The sequence below is a fragment of the Tympanuchus pallidicinctus genome, unplaced genomic scaffold, assembly GCF_026119805.1.
Source record: "Tympanuchus pallidicinctus isolate F22 unplaced genomic scaffold, pur_lepc_1.0 scaffold23, whole genome shotgun sequence".
Classification (NCBI taxonomy): domain Eukaryota; kingdom Metazoa; phylum Chordata; class Aves; order Galliformes; family Phasianidae; genus Tympanuchus; species Tympanuchus pallidicinctus.
In genome coordinates, this window is record NW_026294740.1 from 10,032,565 (window position 1) to 10,053,119 (window position 20,555).

General features: G+C 51.0%; 2 protein-coding genes across 15 annotated transcripts in view; both read right to left on the reverse strand.

Annotated features, from left to right (window-relative positions):
• The window catches only part of ABCC3 (ATP binding cassette subfamily C member 3), a 43,720-nt gene extending 32,950 nt beyond the window's left edge, over positions 1–10,770 (reverse strand). For 2 of the 4 annotated variants that reach the window (XM_052688067.1, XM_052688065.1), the window contains exon 1: positions 9,824–9,954. In XM_052688067.1, the coding sequence (XP_052544027.1) occupies positions 9,824–9,853 (30 nt within the window). In that variant the 5' untranslated portion in view covers positions 9,854–9,954. Of the gene's footprint in view, positions 1–9,823; positions 9,956–10,677 lie in introns of those variants that run through there. The other 2 variants (XM_052688068.1, XM_052688069.1) reach the window with 2 other exon arrangements.
• Positions 10,771–15,216: 4,446 nt separating this feature from the next.
• The window catches only part of CACNA1G (calcium voltage-gated channel subunit alpha1 G), a 107,581-nt gene continuing 102,242 nt past the window's right edge, over positions 15,217–20,555 (reverse strand). For all 11 annotated transcript variants that reach the window (XM_052688063.1, XM_052688062.1, XM_052688064.1 and 8 more), the window contains one exon: positions 15,217–19,235. In XM_052688063.1, coding sequence (XP_052544023.1) covers positions 18,381–19,235 — 855 coding nt within the window. In that variant the 3' untranslated portion in view covers positions 15,217–18,380. The remainder of the gene's footprint in view (positions 19,236–20,555) is intronic.

The following is a 20,555-nucleotide window of genomic DNA, read 5'->3' on the forward strand; positions in this document are numbered from 1 at the left end:
TGCTGAGGAAGTATTTCCAGGCCTGCTTGTGCCAACACAAACAAAAAGATCAAATGCTGACAGCAACAGCTAATTTTAGGAGAACCGAATCGCCATAGTGTGCTCGCAGCCCTTAATCTTGGCAGTGGCCGCTGAAAGGGCCGTGCATCACTGCTTCAGCCCACTTAAGGCACTTAAGCTCCTAAGCGTAATGAAATGACAGCCTTGGCAGCACCCAGCACGGCCCGGCTGAAGTGTAACAGCTTTGTCACTCAGTGCTTCAGCTTTGGCACAAACAAAAAGTGGATGGCAGAGAGCTCTGGAAGCAGCGCAGACACAGAGCTGTTGGCTGTGCATCTGAGCTGTACCCTTAGTGCCCCAGACCAGCAGCTCTCCGGCCCAGGAGTGGTTCCTTTCGAGGCACACGAGCACCCAGGGGAAGAAAAAATGCTTTCATTTCCTACCCAGCTTTACCCAGACCCTGGGGAAACTTCAGCCTTGAATCAACACCAAACAGGCAGCTATACTGCAACGCAAATACAAGATCAAAACCAAACAGAACTGCAGCCTCGGATTCAAACTATTTCTGTTCTCTTCCAACGAGGTCCCTGGTGGCTACAGAGCAGATAAGGTTTAAAAGCATCTTTTTAACAGGGTGAGCTCACCAGCAGCTACCTGCCTGGGGCAGGGATGCCCTCTGCAAGGCTGCAGCTGAAAAGCTCCCAGTTCTAAATCTGGCACTTGTCCACTCTCGTTTATTTAACAAAATGCTCATTTCCTCTTTAAATTACAAGTGCTTTAGCAATGTCTTAAGCATGTTTGCAATCCCACTCTTTTTGCTTGCTGGAAAACATCCTGGGAAAAGGAAAGCTGAAGAATAGCAATAGCTGGGCACAGAATTAAATGAAGATTCTGTTTACAAGAACATTCATTAAAAAAAAAAAAAAAAAAAGAAAAGAAAAAGAAAGCACTCTTAATTTAAACCTTTCCTATCGGACCAGAATGCTCAGAAATGGTTTTCTGTCTGACAGCCACTGAGAAACTGCCCCAGATGTCCATTAACTCCAGGCTGAACACAAGCTGGCTATTGTATCTGAGACACAGACTGCACGGCTGCCAAGCCACTTTAAGGCTTGCATTAACTCTTACTTAAACTAGGCAAAGGACTTGAATTGTTGAGCTTAAAAATACAAGTGGCCAGGAAACAAAAATTCTGCCGTTAAAAATAAATAAATAAAAAAATCAGCCTTGAAAATTCAGCTGAATTATCCCCAGGAACGAAAGAGGAACCCATTCAAAAGCACACGGAAGCACAGCTGGCTGCTCCAGATCCTGCGCGGGCGAGGAGGTACTGAGTGCAGGGCAGGGAGCTGCAGGCTGCTGCTCCGCTCCTGTTCTCCCGGGGGCTCTGGCAGAGGACGGTGCCCAAAGCACTGCAGTAGCAGAGTTCCATACAAATCACTTGCTCCCAAGCCCGGACTGCTGAGGACGAGGCTGCCACGTATGCTCCACACCGCAGGGGCTCTGCTGAGTTATTGTCTTTCTTTAATCTGGGAATTTGAAAACTGCCTTTCTTACCAAGCTGGAGCTGCTCTCATGGAGCTGCTGTAAATCAATGCTCCAGAAGCGTACGCTCCAACACTCCAGCAGCCACTCCAACCTGAAGCCACACACTGGGTCGGGACATGACATGAAGTTTCAAGGCCATCTATCCTGACAAACCAGTTAAACGTTGCTAAATACCCTTCAATCAGCAGTCGGGTTATAGGACTCCACCCTGGAGAACAAACACCAGCAGTGGGGGCCAAGGGGACCAGCTCTGGGACTCCTGCCATTCCAGCTCCTGCCCTCCCCTGCCTTTGCCTGTCCTGCACTCTGCCCCAGTAAGCAGAACAGGTGAGATGCTGATGGCAGCCAGCCCTGCCTGCAGGCAGGAATCCCCACTGTGTGCTGCTGCTTTGCAGGGCTTTCTTCAGGTTTGCTGCTGAAAGAGTTGCTATCCAACTTCAGCATATTAGACACGCGACTCCTCAGCTCACAGCTCTGTGCTGCAAGATTAGAGGTCCTTGATACAGCTTCCCAGCAGGTCAGGGGTCTCCTGAGGCCGGAAAGCTATCATCAGTAGAGCATTCTGCTGATCAGTTAAGAACAGCACTTACACAGCCCTTGCAGCAGCCCTCCATCATACCCACAGCTCCAGCCACAGTCCCTGTGTAAGTGTGACCTCTGTGCAGCCGGGCTGACGTGCAGATGACCAGCTAAACCCTTAACCTCAATTTAAAGGACAGTATTCAACAGGGAAAGTTCTGAGCAACATTAAATCTGCTCTAGTGCTTAGTATTTCCTATTACACTTTCCCCTCTGGAAAAGAACAGCACTCTTGAAAAAACCATTCTTAAAACTGATAATGCCTACAAGGGAAAGAACGGAACAAAGCAATATATCTTGGGCTTCTTGCACATCACCCCTTACAGGCTTCAAAGAAAGAGAGGAACAAACCACCTAAAGCCAGGCTGAAAAACAGAAGCAAAGAGATTTCTGCCCATCCCTTTCCCAAGCTCCAACAGTGACATTAAGACAAAGACAAGTAGTGGCTCTGGTCCTGGTTTTAAGCCCAAACCAGCTCCTATTGACCAGAGAAGTGTAAAATCATAGTGCCTTACACAGGTTTATGCCAGCCCTCAGCTGCTGCCGCGGTCCTGCTGCCCACACAGCTCACAACAGAGAGCTTCCAGCCCTTGGGAAGGCTTCCACCTTCTGTACCCAAACAGTTATCTTCACCGAGCGGAAAAAATAATCTGTGTTTTTTTTCCAAGAATTCTATATAGCAGGAAGAACTGCAGAAGTGAGGGAAAACACAAATTCGTTCTTTATCTGATGGGAAGGTGAAGGCTGCTGTGCTGATGTCATTCACACCACACACAAGGTTAACACGTGTCGTGCCACTGATTGTCTGCTGCTTATCGCTGGTCGGAAGGTTATTTAAGATTAAAAAGGAGATTGGAAAGCTGACTGCAAAGATACGCAGGCAAATGGAAATGAATAACTGAAACTCTTCCCTGCAGCAAATAAAGATGAAATGGTGCCTCTGCAGAAGTGACTGACGGTGAGAACTCCGACGCAGACAAGTCTCCCTGCCCTCCACATCCCACCCGTGAGTCCCACCTGCACAGCCTGGCAGAGGAACCCCGATGGCCTCCTCCCCAGCACAAGGCCTGCTCCAAACACAGCAGAATTACCAGGGCTCATGCTCAGCCACAGCACAGGCTGTGTGTGTGCTATCTCAGCCCTGCTGCCTCCCCTCCCACTTCCAGCTGTTATCCACCCCTCTCTTTGGTCCTTGCTGCTAAGATCCTCAGTCCTCACTTGAGAGCACAGACGCAAGCAAGCTCCCTGCTCCACTTCTGTGCAAGGCTGCCAGTTTCAAACAGTCTTTTCAGAGCAAGGTTGTCCATTTACTTCTCCAAAGGAACAGTTTCACCCTTATGCACAGAAAGAGTGAACACTTTGTTCGTCTGAAGCAGCTGTTGCACAGCTCAACTCCTTCATGTGCCACACAAACCTTTTTTCCTTTTCAAACTGGGCACAAGGTAAGGATGCTCTTCACTGCAACACTGGAGCAATTCTGCCTGGGGCTGAAAGCAGTGAGAGTTAAGCAGTACTGCAATAACCAGGAAGGGCTTTTTTTTGTTTACAAAACATTGCAGTATCTATCCATGCTAGTGCAGCACCACTGCCACATGTGGCACCACGGTGAGGAAACGCTGCTCACACCCTTCCGACTGGTTTCTCTTCCCTTCTCCTTTAAGGGGAGGTTGCCCATCGGTGCTGCAAAGCCAAAAAATCCAAAGAGAAAATAAAAGATGGGATCAGGTGAGTGTGGAGCAGGGAAATGCCCATCAGAGAAACCAGAGGCGAGGCAGAGCCCTCCTGGAATGCTGCTCTTGCCCAACGAATGGCACGCACAGCTTCCACCCAACACCAGCTAAACAAAGTGAGCGTAAAGTTTAACACTCGATTTTCAACACTCGTAAATCCCATATTTCTGAAAGAACTGTGTTTATCCACGATCTGTACAAACATCCTGTGAGTGAATCCGCGCAGCAAGTGCTGACTGGAAGAGGAGCACCGATGGTAAAGAACTGCTGTGAGGCAGCAGCGGCTCCACTGCAAAATGCTCCCAGGAAATGCACTGCAAATATCCCACAGAGGCAGGGCTGCACAGAGCCACACAGAGCTTCCATCTGGAAAGCAAATTTTTGGAAGTCACCAACATGTAAGCAAGGGGAACCATCTCTGCACTGGGGTGGGAGGAAAAAAAGGGAAAAAAATACAGATAAAATAGCATTGCAACATATGGATATTACTACTAGTACCAAATTTCCATTAGACAGCTTAATATTGGTTAATTTGTTTCTCCAGAAGACATCCTGCTTTTTCAGAGGAGACAAAAGCCCAAAGTTTCTAAATGCTTTTTGTTCTGCTCTCATTCCCCTCTCTGCAATAGAAACCAACATCCAGAACACGGAGAATTTTTTGCTTTGACTTCCCCACGTTTCCAAATGTACTAAAAGAGCAAAACAAAAAAGGAAGAAAACTATTAGTAACAGGAGGAGGGGATTCCAGGAGCCATCAGTCAGCTGGGGTCAAAAGGAGAGGGGCTGAGCAAGAAATGATGACCACGCATTGTTTAATTGCATAAGCATCAAATGCGTTTATGTGCTCTCAAAAAGCTCAGAAAAGAAAAACGAATTGCTTCTGAAACAGAATGACTTTGCAATTGGAAACAACTCCTGTGAAATATTTGTTGTCCTCCCCTTCCGTCATTCCCCACCGCACTCCAGTTCAAAGCCTCGTGACACCAGCGCGTGTTGTCACCATCGAGGATCCCAGCCTTCCTGTGCCACGGCTGCCCCAGGCACCAGGGGACGAGCTGCCAGCTCCAGGCACAGCGCTGCCAGCCTGGCACACAGACGTGTCCCCTGGCAGACTGCTGGCTGCCTGCCCGCTCTGCTATAACGTGATGGGTAATGGCCCGTCAAACCACAGCCCTGCCGGGAGACAAACGGCCATGAGCTCACTGGAAAAATATTAACCATTCCATAGGTTTCTCAAATGAGGGTTTTGTTTTTTTTAATTACATTTTAAACAGTAAGAGCCTTTTCATTTTAATATATTACAAACGCACGTAGAAAGGAAAGGGATCTTCAGCGGCATGGCAATTTGTACAGCAGGTGGGAGAGCCCCATCCTGAAATGCTTTAGACTCTTAACCGCAATCATTAAAGCAGCTCCACTCCAAGGATCTCCTCAGAAAGTCGTACTTTGTCCCAGCTCTCACTCCCATGCAGCTCCCAAGCCCTGGACTCCTCTGCCTGCTCATCTGCTGGCCACATCACTGCAGAACTGCCACCAGGGAGGAGCAGCTGGGCTGAAAGCTGAAGAACCTACTGGACCTCGGGATCTGCTACAGGCACTGAGTCCCCCTGCGGGGCTCAAGTCGCAGCCCAAGCACAAGGAGCCCTCACCAACCTCCAGCAGGCTCCCAGCCCCACAGCGCCTGCTCCCCCTCGAGGCATCCTCCACTTTTCCTGCCCCACGCTCCAAGAAGCACAAGGGAAGGAAGGAGGGGCAGCGCCTGCTGTCCAAAAAGCCTTTGGGAAGCACTGCCCACAACGCAGGCAGCCTGCCTGACCTGCCAGCGTGCTGCTTTGAAGAAAATGGCAAATACTGATTTCCTATAAAAACACGAGCAATCACATTTACACACTGTACTGAAATGAATGTCATTCTCATGAGCTTCATTAATTGACACTGTCATTGAAGGATGCCATAAATTATTGACATTGGCAGCTTTCACTGGTGCTGTTTTGCTCACAAGTTTCAAACGCAGACTTCGTCTTTCCCAGACAGATTTGAAGACAGCCTGTCCTTTACAGAGAAGGATAACAGCTCCTTGCTAACACTCCAGATCTAAGGACAAATATTTATACTGCTGTTAACACTGCAGAATTAGATGCCCAATCCTTTGTTCCAAGTCAGATCAAGAATCCTAACACCCTTTGGGGATTTAAGTTTGAGTGCTTAATTGCTTTTTCAGGATGAAGAATTCAGGATGCTATCAGCAGAACCACCCTCAGTAAGAGTAACTTCACAGACCAGGTGCCTGAAGAGACCACTCCAGTTACCTATTTGAATCTCTCAGGTAATACAAGACAGAACACAGATAACTGATGTGGCAGTTTGTGGTTTATGTAAGTGGGACTCTGTTATCGCAAAGTGGGTACAGTAAACAACGATCACGTGGAGATCTGTATCACCTTGAAGGATCTATAAATGCTGTTGCTCATCACAGCACGGCAGGAGAAGCTGACAGATAAAGAAGAGCTGCTGTGGACCAGGCTGCCCTGCTGCCAAGTCCTCTCACCTGCTGCTGCTGCAACCAGCCTTGCTGATACTGCAACAGAAGAACTGAAATGCCATGTTTTAATATTCATTCAGGGCCACGCAACAAAAGGTTTGGTAGGGTTTTTTCTCATTTTTTAAAATGAAGTTATGCATGTGTTCCAAGCAGTACTTTTTTGGCATCTCCCTTGAAAGAAGCATTTTTCTCCTCCCACACCTACCCTAAGTCATCTTGAAATAAAAAAAAGAGGAAAAAACCCACATTTAAGCGTGGCACACGAGGAAGCAAGGAGGGAAACCAGGCAGAGAGGAGAAGTGCAGTGCTGTGAGCCAGGGGAGCTGCATTTCCAGGGAGCAGCACGACCTGCAGCCCAAACCCTCCAAAATGTCATAGAATGACTCAGACCAAAGGACTGTACGCAAACCCAGGGGTTGATGGGGTGCCTGTGCTCCCATATAGCAGGCAATTTGGAGGTGTTGTTTACTTTAGAAAATTGCTGCAATTTCCTGTAGAATTACTCAAGAGTCTGTGGACGAAGAATGAGACAGCACTTCTCGTGGGACAGGCGCCTGTCAGGAGGGCAAGGCACACACACAGCTGGGGAGGCTGTGAGCTGTGGGCCAAGCAGGGCCAAAGGGACCCGGACCTCACCGCCAGTGACCACAAGTCACGGCCTCTCACTTGAGGCACCGCATCGCTTTGTGCTCCCATTTCCTCTTTATGCTGATAAAAATAAAGGACAGAAGCTGCTGCTCCAGCCTGGGCGCAGACTGCAGTGTTCATGCAGCCCATCATCACAGCAACCCCTGAGCACCGCACAGCACCGAGCGCTTTGCCCTCACAACGCTCACACAACCATTTCGCACCTGCAGGGCAGGCAGCGCCTTTACAAAGGAAAGCAATCTGGTTTTCTAAGCTCGTGTTGCTTCCTTGGCCAAAATTCACATTTCCAACGGAATTCTCCTTAAGAGAGCACTGCATTCACCTCTGAGAGGAACCGCTCACGTCGTACGTAAGCATGAAGGTGAGTAACTCTGCAGTGTCTGCTTCTGCAGGACAGATCTGCGCCACGGTAATTGCCCCAGCATTCCAGCAGTGAGTGTGTGACACAATAAAACAGGAGGCAATTGCGGACAACAGCAAACAGGACGCTGTCACACGCACCTCTTCCCAACAGCATTCAGAAAGGGAACATTGCCAGGAAATATTAACCATTAACTGCAGATGCTTAACTGAAGAATATCGAGCATTTCTAAGCGTGACGAGATTGCCCACGCTGTAAATGAAGTTCTAGTTGTTTCTTTCATACGTGGAATAGCCTGGATTTGTGTTGGTGACTTGCTGACTGCGTGTTCAACAGGTGAAGCAGTAGCTAGAAGGCACTTCTATTGTGACCTACAGTGTTTTCTGCAGTTTCTTATTTCCAAATTGGGTTGAACAGGAAATTATTTTGCCTCTGTGCAAGCACAAAAGCCAACCCTCACATTCCCAGCAAAAACCCCCGCCTTGCAGAAGGTCCTGAATCCTTAACACTTCTGGTAAGCCCAACATGCAGAGGTCAATCAATTTCTGTTAAAGGCTGATTGAGCTCAACCTAAACATCTCTGTGGGCTAATCCTGAGCTGTTTGGTTTTGATCCTGACCTCCCCTCAATAGAACACTGTCACGGAGAGTTTAAACTTCAAAACAAATAAATGTTTGAATTGGAAGACCAAGTTTCCTCTTGCTCTAAACAGGTTCAAAATTGACATCAGTACATTACTCAGCTTCCAAAAACACCCGAAGTCAACTGGTCAAAATGTGGGTAAAGAACCTAAATTCACCAGCCATGAAAAAGCAAACATTATTACTGGTTCATGTTTTATCAGTCCTGATCAGCACCACAAGGCTGAACACCCTCAGCACACACGCACAGTAAGTGCCTTTCGTTGCCTTCTGCCCTCTTCAAGCAGATACAGCAACGTCTAAATTTATGAGCATTCTGCCCATTATTCAGCATCAGCTCACCATGCTGTAATTAATGTCAAACACTGCGCTGCAAGGCACCAGCAACAAGTCTGACCTCTGTCCTTGGATAGGACTCTTCCCTACAGCCCAAAATCCAGGTACACAGACTAAGACAATGATAAATCAAAAGGCAACCTGGCTAAAACGTGTTTCTATTGCAGGAGTAACTGGAATAAAGGACCACGTCTTCGAGGCACGCAATCACATTGAGCTGAAAGCTCACAGCAACCAGAATATTTTATCAAAAGAACACAACACATCCTGTTGCATCTCAAGCTGCTGTTGGACTTGGATGCAGCAATGATGGGGAAAACGTAGCCAGAACAGTCCCACCCAGCCCTGAGATTACAAGACAAGCTGAACACTGCCAAAACCCAGTGAAGTGTGACTGCGCTCCTACAGCGAGTGCTGAAGGGACAAATTCTGCAGTCGGTGAGCAGTGCTCCCCAAAGGAAGTCCCCCATGTGCCCCAGGGCACGTTACCTATCCATCACTTCCTGCAAATCTAGCATCAAACATCTAGCAGCTGGCAGCGTCCCAGAGGAGGTACTGCCCTGAGGACAGCATGAGACAGCTCAGCTCAGCACAGGGTACCACGGAACTGCTGCACGAAGAGCAGAACGACATCTCCATACACTGCACAGCTGCAGGAACGCTTTGCATGAGCACAGCAGGAGCTGGCTGGAGGGCTCAGGATGCAGCAGCAGCGCCAGCACAGCCCCACGTGAAGGTGAGAGGAGCTCCTGCGGCAGCCGGCAGCAGCAAGCAGCAGTCTGCCTGCGCTCGTTCCTGCTCTGCGTGTACAGTAAAAGTGAGATGAAAATAAGACTTGTTTGAGCAAGCTCACCCGTATCCACCGCGTGTACCAGCGAGTGCGTGAAGCGCTTGAAGATGGAACAAAAACCAAACCAATGGGCTTAAGGCAATTCAAAAGTAACTTTGAGACAGATCTGGAGCGAGGATGAGTTCTGTGGAGGCAAAGCTCCGCAGCAGGACCCGCAGCCAGCTGTGAGAGCTGCTCTGCAACAGCTTCCTCGCAGTGACCACACGCGTCCATCATCAGCCATCCTTCATTCATTCGGACTTCACTCAAAAAGTCCGTGAGCGGAAAAGCAGCCCGCAGAGCGGGGAGGGGCGGCGGGCAGCGGAGCGGCAGCTCCTGTAGTGTTCCTGTAAAGCTCCCGTAAAGTTCCCGTAAAGTTCCCGTAAAACTTCCGCTCGCCCCGCGCACCGTCCCGCACGCCGCTCATGGCTCCATGCAGCGCTGCCGGCCCGGCGCCCTCCCAGCGCCTCCGCGGCCCGCGACCACCCTGGGCAGAACAAAGCGCGGCTCGGTGCGTGCGGAGCCGGCACATCGGGCGAGACCCGCAGCGGAGCGCCCGGCCGACTTCTCCTTCAAAGGGAGCGGGACGGGCGGCACCGCGCTGCTTACCCAGAAGCGGGACCCGCAGAACGCTTCCATGGCTGCGGCGGAGCGGAATGGAACGGAACGGAACGGAACCTCCTCTGGGCCGCGCCAGGCAGCGGGAGCGGGCGTTGCCGGCCGGGGGCTGGGAGCTCCTTGCCCGCCCCGCCCCGCTCCGTTCCTCCCGGAGGCGAGAGGCACCACGCCGCCCTCGTCCCGCGGAGCTCCGCTCGCACCGCCTCCGTGGGGCCGCCCCAGGCTGCGCGCTGCCCCCCGTGCCGTGCGGGGCGGCCGAGGCCCCCCTGGAGGGCGGAACTCCGCTTGGCAGCGCCTCTCAGCCGCTCCCGGGGCGGCCCGTTGCCGTCTCTCTCGCGGCAGAGCACCGAACTCAACCCGCTGCCCGCCCGGCTCTGGGGTTTCCCTGCTGTCCGCCCGCCCCCTCCAGCTGCCCTTGATGTGTTGCGGCTGCTCGGCTCTCCGCCCGCAGTGCGGGAGCCCCAGGGCCGCTCTGAGGCCGCCTCCAGCCGCGCTGCCCGGCGCGGTGCAGCTCCGGGGCCGAGGGTGCGCGGTGCCGGGCGGTGGGATCTCAGATGCTGACCTCGGTTCCCTTTGTTTTAGTTTTGTTTTTTTTCCTGCCAGGCTGCAGCCTTGCCTTCCCTCGAGTATCCCGACCATAGAATTGCTACGGCTGGAAATGACCGGCAAGGTCACCGAGTCCCCCCCAAACCCACCCCCACTGACTGTGTCCCCCAGCACCACAGATCAGGAGTTAAGGGCTCTCAGACTACACGTAAGCCCGGCCACTCCAGCATCTATCTCCATCCACTTCCTACACGCTGACTGCATCCTCTGAGATGTGAGATTAAACCAGTGGCACAGACCTGTTATAAAAGCTTCCAGTCAATACATTTTGCATGCATGCGTAACCAGATGATTTTGCAGTGCACCTTGGACACAAGCTGCTTTTTACTTCCTCCTGATGCGTGAGCACTGTTTGCTTTCCTCTTGGGCAGGACTTCAGCATGAGTGGCCACCCAGCATTGGCTGTATGTGAGCTTTGAGCTGCAGCATCTGCCCAACATCACCGTGCTGCCCGAAACACGCTGCCCTCACCAACTGCTGAGGAGTTCCGGCATCCGTAGGGAAGAGCCACGAAGCAGAGGCAGCATCAAAACCTCTCAGCAGAGGGGAGAGATGGAAAACCCATGAATGCTGCATCTCCAAGTCTTTTCCTCTCTTAGCAAAACATTCTGCTCTTTTTTTTCCTCCTTTTTTTTTTTCTCTCTTTTTTTTTTCCTGGACCACCAAAGACACAGCAAAGCACTGCAGGCAGCAATGTGCTTCTATCAGCAGTGCTGAGCATCTGCCACAGCCGTGTCTGTGATGAAGCCGAGGGCTGCAGTTCTAATTGCTGTAGGAATCACTGTCCTTATTACTGGAGGGAGGTCTTGCCCACCGTTAGCTTCTCGGATGGTTGCCTGTAAGACTGAAGATCTCAGACAGATAAAAGCTGATCATCCCAACCACATCCCAGCTCTCCAAAGGAGTGTGAGAGGAGCCCCGGGCGGCTGTGTGAGCAGGATCTGCCCAGGACACCGCATTCTCCTTGCAAACCTTACGCTGAAACTTTTGTTCAGCACTCAGAATTGCACCAAGGGAAGTTCAAAGGAAAGGCAGCACAGATGGGAGGTCCTCTGTGCTTCCTGAAACCACGGCCCCATAGTGTGGGGAGCTTAAAAGCCTGCCCGGAATTAAGATCGGCTTTAGCATTATGGGATGTCACAGGTACAAAGGTACTGCAGGAACAGCCATTGTAGGCATTGTGTACAGGAGGGGAGAGGTTCATTTTAACAGCATACTTTACAGCTCATTGATATGTGCTACATGCATTAATCCCTAATTAAGATACCGACTTCAGTGGAATTCCTCCACGAAAGGAGCTGTGGTAGGTTTTGCCCTGGGTCTTGTAGGATTCAAAATGAAGGGGCCCCAGCCAACCTGCCTCTTGCCTGGTGTCCCTGTTCACAGTGGCAGCCTCTGCCTTCATCAGCAGCTCGTGCTGCTAAGCAGGGTGGTTCTGGTGAGCACCTGCCAGACCCTGGGCCCTTCAGGACAGACCCTGCGGCCTGGCACTGACTTTGCAAGGCAGTTATGGCCTTCAGGGGCAGCCTGGCAAAAAAAAGAAAAGGCAGAAATGAAAGAAACATTAAACTTTCAGCAAGATGAGATAGGGATAGGCTTAGAAGCAAAGCAGAGGCTGAAGCACGGTTGCAGGCAGCTCACTGTGTTCTGTTTCCTTTTGGTGATGGGAAGGAAGGCAGATGTACCTTGAGTACATCATCACTCGTGTGACATTCCCCAGAGTTCAAACTGGCTGTGAGTATGAAATGGCACTTCTGTGTGAATATCATGGAGGTCATGAACTCACCTCTTCTCACTGTACAGTTATTCCTGGGAGTGGCAAGATCAGATCTGAGCTCATTCATAAATGTATTTGCATCCTCCTTGCCATGGCAGCTGCATGCTAAAAGCACTTTTCACCTGCTAACTTGTAGGGCAGGAGCTCAGCCAGCGCAATCACGAAGGCCCTAAGAGGCACACCTAGAGGCTGTAAAGCTGGCTGATTGCTGGGGGCAGGAAAGAAGGGAACCTGGGAGCAAAGCTGCTTGTGTTAGCTCTGGGGTGAGGTGGGTCAGGGCATCAAGGTTCTGTTCAGAGAGAAGAGGTGCACGTGTGACTCTTCCAGGATGCCATGTGTAAAACCACCTTTCCCTCTTACACGAGTGCTCCTGCATTGCACGCTGCAAGTGATGAGCAGAAGAAGCCAGGCATGCTGGCAACCACCCAGCTCCCCCTGCAATGCTCCTGGAGCTGCTCTAGCTGGAAGCAGCTGAACTCTGAATGCAGTTTGTCCCCCTGTCACCTCTTAGGTAATTTCACATACTTTTAAGTGAGCAAAGAGATTAATCAAGCCAGTGACAGGCGAGCACACCTCAGTTTGTGGGCGGTATGGTTGCAGAAGGAGATTAGAGCGACCAACAATCAACCCAGACAAACAGCATGTGGATTTATTGCCACCAAGACACAAACTGTCCTATCCCAGCCCCCAAACACACTTGCCAGAGGTTATCCTCTCCCCCTGGCAACTTGGCCAGCCCCAAAGCCTCTCCTAGTTTTCATGGGCTGGAGCAATGCTGAATTTCACCTCAAAACGGACACAAGAGAGGCTGCGGGAACGCTGCTGCAAACTGAGTCCTGCTGTGTAGGAATGGAGTTGTCAGCAGCCCTTGGCCGTGCTGAGATGGTGACACCTGGCAGAGCCGCACCGCCTGCCCCGCTCTGCTCTCCGCTCTGCACTCCATCCACTGCAGCTCTTTGCTTTGTGGAACGGCTCCATGTTAACTCCTTCCTGATCTGCCCCACAGCAGCTGGCATCTGCCTTTGGTTTCCATAAAGTAACTGTTTGTACAGCATGTCATCAGAGGTTTAACCATCATTTCCATTTTTCCAGCTGGAGCTGCAGGGGTCTTTAGCTGCATCATTTGGAGTATTAAATACATATGGAAATATTCTCTATTCGGGACCTTGAGAGCCGTCCAATCGGATCACCCAGTGATTTAAGCAACAATAGAAAACGCCAGAGGGTGTTGTGTTATTACAGCGCTGTAAACATCTCCAGGCATAGCATGCGGCTGTAGGACAACAGGAAAACCCACCCTTAAGCTCCAATAATCCTCACAGGCGGAAACCCCCGCGAGGCAGTGACCGACCGTACCGGAGAACGGCCCGAACCCATCAGCCGCAACCGGAGCTCAGGTGCAGCCTCGGCCCGCAGCCAGCCCAGCGCCGGCGCCGCCATCAAATGACGGGCAAAGCAGCACAGCCGGCCAGCAGCGAGCGTCCGTCCTGTCGAGCCCCGCGCTCCGCTCCTGCCGCTCGGCCGCTGCTCGGGGGGCCCCGGTGTCGACCCACGAGGCGCTGCCGTCTCGCTGGCCCTGCGCATCAGTCTGGCTTGGACAGCGCGGCAAGGCGAGACGTCCTTCCTCTCCTCTTGCCCTGGGAAGTGGTTATCCGTGCAGAGGCTGGAAAACTCCGCTGAAATAAAACCCTGCTGAAATAAAAGCACTTCTTTTTACTTTTTAAATTGCGCTTCTGCGATACTGAGCTGGGAAAGAAGGGGCTCCCGGGCAGCAGAGCCGGCAGCCGCGGCCGTGCCCGCTAGGTGGCAGCAGAGCGCCGCGTCGCGCCGCCCCCCCGCGGCCCCGGGCGGGCGGTGACGGAAGGGTTCCGGGCGCGTGGCTTTCAAATGCTTTTTTTCCTACCTGTTTTTTTCTTTCTTTCTTTTTCAGGGGCTCGTACGAGTACAGACTGCGTCTGAGATCGTTGGTGTGTCTTGGTTTGTGTCTCTGAACACCTGAGAGACAGAACCTGCATTTCTCATGCAGATGCTGACGGGGCTTGGCAGAGCACACACTGCTTCCAGAAAGGAGGACAGCGGCCAGACTGGCTTTGCTGCGGGGTCTGAGCCAGACAAATATTCACTTTAAGCGCTGCTCCCCAGGATGCAGCCGCCACCACACGAGGCACAGCCCGGCTCCGTGCAGTGCACAGCCTGCTCACCAAACAGCAGCAAAACGCCGTGCCCAGGCTCTGGCAACTTGGGAGCATGTCTGCAAGTGCCAGGGTGGGAGCCCTCTAAAACTCTCCTCTAAAACCCACAAGCACAGATGAGCAAGAAAGTTTCTCATAGGGAATATTCAGAAAAACAGTAAAAGAATTCCTCTCCAAAGATCCTCTGAAACCCTGCATTAGGAATAGGAGATTTTAACTCTCCCAGCAAGGAAACTTTGATTTCCTCCCACCTCACCTGTGCACAGAGAGCAGCCAAGAGCTCCCACTGCTTTACAGCCCAGCCCCACTGCTGGGGGTCAGCACAGCACCGGGCACACAGCTCACCTCCCGGCCCCGCTCTGCACTGCTGCGCACGGGAGTTTGCACAGCTCCACTGTTTCCCTTTGTTAAAGGGGAAACTTCATCCCTCTTGTGACCATGTGGGCGCTGGAGCTGCTGTGCACTGGGTTTGTCCCTCTGCAGGCCCCAGCTCCTTGCCTCCTACCCTGCAGAGCCCAGACAGGTTTAGGGCCAAACTGTACTGCTGGAGCCCCGGTGATGTCCGGGTGCCGCCCTGCAGCTCCTGGGTGGCACCAGCACCTCCTGCTTTGCAAGGAGCCCAAATCACTGCAGGAGCGATGGAGCAGAACCTGCTGTGCGTCAGGCTGCAAACGCTGCCTTCAACTTCGTGTCTGCAGCTGCCGTGCAGCACCCACAGGTAAATCATTGCCAGAAATTTGATGGGTCCAAATGCCACAGAACAACATCATCAGCAGCAGCAACGACGACAAAAGGAAGTGCACGTTTATTTTCTTTTCAAAAGCTTTTAATAGGACACATTTGTTTTTGTCATTTGTAAAGATTTACACTCATTTTTTGTCTTTTTTTTTCTTTTTGTAAAAAGGAACTTTTGAACCCCATTTTGCCCACGAATACCACCTTTTGTTGCCCTGACCAACAGACCTCGTCTTGGCCTACATACCTGATACAGTATAACAATATATTAACTAGTAAATACAAAGTTCTATCATATACACTAGGTTGTTACGACGTTGCAACGGTGCCGTGCCTACTCTAGTCACCTGGTGTAATAGTGTACATGGGTTATTAGAGCCAGAGGGGCAGAAAAGGGGAGACTGGGGCTTAGCCTAATTTACAACCGTAACGCTTTTTCCTTGAACACGCCTTGTGCTGAGTGCAATCCACAGAAGTCAAAAACAGCGTTTTCTTCACCCTCCTCCAAAACACCTGCAATACCAACGGCCTGGAACCGAGCTAGAAAAGTCAGTCCTATGTGCAAGGGGCTGCAAAACTGGAATCGGCATTGCTCCACACACATCCGCAGTCTCTGCTTCCTCCCATGTCAGCCTGGCAGTGGCAGAACGCCGTCCTCCCGTCTGCCTACAGTAAATCCACAGTATAAAGTGCTGGTGTGCTTGAAGGAGCTGATGGCGACTGCTGTGCCCCCGGCACGGGCTGAGCTCCGGGGGTGGGCGGTTCATGGAGTGACAGGAATGGCACTGCGACACCGCAAACCTCGGCTCGCTTTGTGCAGACAACCGCGGCCTGGACGCAGCTCTGCGCTGCGCTACAGCAGGTCTGGCTCCAGGGTTATGGAAGGGGAAGCAGAGATGGAGCTGCTCCTGTTCCCAAGATGCTACGCAGGCTTTTAACAATTTCTCTATAGATTTCTACAAAAATATAAAAAAATCTATCAACAGAACCGTCCTACGGAATTCCTGTGGATTTTGTACATTTTGTTTAAAAAAAGTCAAATTCTATAAAACCCCCCCGCAGGTATTTAAAATTCTCTTAAGATTATTGCACACACTGCAGTACATCTGAGTCTGTTTTTCAAAAGGGCGCCTAGAAAAAACGCGTCTGCTTTAGAAAACAAACTATTTTACACAGATCTCCTTTCCTGAACGCCTCACCGTGCGGCACTTTTATCGGCTGGTCTTTGCTGAATATTCACGTGCAATGTGAACTTTTTGCTGCTCACACAAACCGCGTCAGGGGGCGAAAGCCCAAAGCTGGACAAGAGAGCAGCCTTTGGGTGCTGCTGTGTTCAGGGCCGAACGCTTGGATCAACGTCACTTCAGCGCTTTGTGCCGCAGCGATGGTTAAGGAATGGGGTCAGCAATGTCGTATTTTCCCAAATTATTCAGCGAATGTGAAAGGAAAAGGCTGTGCTCATTAGGAGCGTAAGACCAAAAAGGGATTAAGAATATTTCCCAGGCTTAGCGCACTGTAATTTTATTGTTTCTTTAAATGTGAGCTGGGGAAGAACTGAGGAAAGGTTTGTTTGAAGTCACCGCCCCGAACGGGCTCTGCTCTGGGCTGGGCACCGGTGGGTTTGTCTGGGCTCACAGCACACAGGGGAACCGACCTGGCTGTGGCCCTGACTGCAGCACAGCGTGCTGAGCACGCAGCCCTGCGTTCTATGGGGCGCAGACGGTGCTTGCGGAGGAAAGTTCCTCAGGTGGGAGTAAAGGAGCTCAAACCCAACACAGGCTTGTGCTGGCTCAAGGAGAGAAGCTAGCAAAGTCTCCCTGTGAGGGCTGCAGCTGGTTGCATACTTACAGCCGTGCCTCCGAAGCCCTGTTTAGCCCGCACCTCACCCCCATCTGGGGAGTCCTCTCAGCTCCACGTCTGCCTCCTGTCACTGTGAGCAGCGGGCTGAGGCACACAGGGCGTCCCCAGCATCCCCATGGCTTCTGGCTCTGCCAGCAGCACAGAACGGACCGCTTGGAGATGGCTGACACTAAGGAGGGCTATGAAGGACACATGAAGGACTGTGAAGGCTTCCATTTCCGCACGCTTTGCAGCACAAAGTTGCTGCTTACGGACTTCACTAGGTTGGAAATAAAACTTCCACCAGGTTCTTCACGTGAATTAACTCCAGCAGTGACAGGAAAAACTTCTGCTGAAAACCAACAAACATTCTGGTACCGACAAGACCTCCTCACACGCACTCTGTAAGACAACTTGCCAACTGCAGCAGGCCTCCCTTCTGTTCAACAGCAATTTCAAACAATGACTTCAGGACCTCAGCGCGGCTCTCAGCAGGGCAGTGGGGCAACGGGCTGCACTGCAGAAACAGCCCGAGACACCGCGGTGCTGAGCAGGCCCTGCAGGCAGCTGTGCTGGCTTCCCGAGGCACACGGCAAAACATCACTGATGATCACGGATGTCATTCCGTGAGTCACCCGCAGACGATCCAAAACTCCAAAACAGCTCGTTCCAAGTCAGCACCGCGCAGCTCCCGCCTGCAGCTCGGTGGCTCTGCGCTCCCAGCCCTCGGCGCTGCAGGCTCCTGCTCCGTGCACTTGCTTTTCCTCTGGATGCCGATTTCATGCAAGAGTGGGAATTCATTTTGTCAGAAAAGAACGCTACCGCATTTTTGTATTCTCCAGAAAATGACTCGAGTCCAAGGGGAAAAATAAATTACATTAAATAATTCTTATTTACTGCTGACTGTAGGATACGTTTCCTCCGTAATGCACTAATTGGCTACATTTTGTGCTTTGCAAAACAAAATGAAACCCAAACGAAACAAAAGAAAAAAAAGAGAAGGGATCAAATATATATTTTTAAGGTTAAAATGTTCATATAAACCCACCTGATCTCAGAAATATTCTGAGACACATAAAATAGAGGAAAATCAAACGAGTCTTTAGTCACAAAATGTACTACATCTCGCAATACTAGATTCAATTAATTTAATAAAATATAATATACATATAGATTCTGCACATTGTATTGCTTTTACCTAAGCAGAACGTATGCTTAAGTAAGCGTGATATAGGTTAACCCCTCCTTTAACCAGCTGGTTCTTTAATCCTTCTTTGGAAATATTTTACCCAGTGCCATTTTGGAATACAGTTCTTTTTTCGTTTGTTTTCCTTTTTTTCTGATTTGTTTTTCTATTACATGACAGGAAGAAAACATTTGGCACCAACAGAAAAGTAACTCAGGGCTCCATCTCCTTCTGATCAAAGGAAAAGCTAGGAAGTGTCAACAAGTCTTTCTTTGGGGTAGGAGATGCTGACATGCTGTCTGGAAGCAACGAATCCCCAATATCCATCGAGTCCTTGGAATCGCAGGACGGAGCGCGCCGCCTCAGGCAGGTGTCTCCTCCGGCAGGTGAGATGCTGTGAGGCCCTCTGGGCAGCAAGCCTTGTTCGCTGGGTGGGTCTATAGATATACACGGAGGACTCAGCTTTTTCTTCTGCCGAGTTCCTTGCAAGCCTTCCATTTCACTTACCACTTGACTTATGAAGCCAGAGGAGCTAGATGTGGAATGGTGCTGAGGGCTGTTTTCCATGGAGCAGATTTCTATCGAATGTCTCCTTTGATCATCCAACCAAGAGGGTGGTTTTTTTAGAAGACCTTGGGTGTCAACACTGTGGTATTTCTTCAGGTCCTTCAACGTAACACTGCCGGTATTGCCAATGCTCCTCTTAGGAGTGAGAGGCTGTGCCTCTGAACAGGCACTCGAGGCTGTGCAAGTTTCAGAAGGGAAGGGCTCCGAGGAGCTGTTTGTTTCAGACACTTCTTGGTCCATTGAGTCTCCAGGCGTCTCCTGATAAGAGTCCGCACGAGCACACGATGCTGGTGCCTGCTTTGAAACGTTGTATTGATTGTGGGAATGCTGCTGTGTGTGAATGCTTGCCCGGCTCCACGCAGCCAAATCTTCTCCTTCTGAGGGGGTCGGAGCAGCTGGTGACTCCTCCTGGGGCGTGCTGGGGATATCGGGGTCGGGGAGCTCACTCAGCTCGGCGGGGAGGTTCTCCTTGCTGTCCAAAGAGTCGTTCCTTATGGCCATCTGCACAGAGCGCAGGGGAGTCGGGAGGAGGGGAGTTGCCAGATGGGAGAGACAGACCAAACAAAGGTTAGTACAGGCAAGGCACAGCATTCACAGGGCATGCAGCTCTGCTGGAGATACCCCAGTGTGGACCCGCTGGTTCCTACAGTGATATGCGGGCTTATCCCTGTGCAAAAGACAGCAGATTTTGGCCCTTTATTCTTCATAAGCGGTTGACCTTCATCTTTCCCCTGGAAGGATGCAGGACTGCAAAACAGAATGCCCCCAGCCAAACCTAGCAGCATCCTGGTTATCCAAAGGATGAGGGTCTATGGCAAACTCCTTTGAAATCTTAGGGGAGAGGGAAGATGTGCAAGGGAACCTGTGCATTCCTTTCTCCAGCTCAGGCCATGCTGAGGGCATGGAGCAAGATCCCCAGAGCCACCAACACCAGAGCAGCCACGTCTGTGCCCACCCCAGGTGGCAGCACATGTCCACCTTTGGGACAGCTTTGTCCCGTGCAGGCACCACAACTCTGCACCACCTTAGACAGGGGAGCTTGAAGAGAGCTGCAGAAGCTGGACTAGGGCATCTGTAGTTACTTCTACCTATTCTGACAGCCCAGACTTCCTAAGGCACACTTTAACTTGGTTGTTTTGAGCCATATGCAACATCGGTGCTTGCTGGCCAAGAGTGCCTACGGCGTGGCTTGAAGGCTTTGCAGTTCCTCTGCACTGCATCCCTTGCCAAAAAGGATTATAAATCAGCCCCATTAACCGGCCCTTAAAAGCAGTGTCTCAGTTTGAGATGATTCTTAAATTATCTTAAAGATTAAAATCTTCATCAAGAAATTTGGAGGAAATGCCTCCAGCTGGTCTCAGCCCTTTAGAGGAGTGCAAGGAGATGAAATTCCTCATTTTAAGGAATGCTTTTGTGACAAATTGCCCCCAAAACGATCTCAGGATTTTTGTAAAAGCTGTCCCACGAGGACTGCTTGAGCCAAATGATCTCTGTTCAGGCAGAGCTCTCCTCAGCTGCAGCACAGACATACGTGCACACAGCAGCACTGCTCTCACACCTGCGCAGTGCCTTCCTTTGTTGTCTGTGAGAGAACATTCAATATGCCAAATCACTTTGTCCAATGCCAGCTAACAACCCCTTCTAGTCACAGTTTCACAGCCTCACGCTGGTAACCAACCACACCTGAGAGCGGAGCTCATTCTGCACTCCTCGAAGCCAACAGCGTTAAGGAGTGTTTGGGGGCAGGGATCACATTCACATCCTGAGAAGGGAAACAGAGCACCAAAAAGCAGAACACGGCTGCAAAAAGTAATTCTTGTC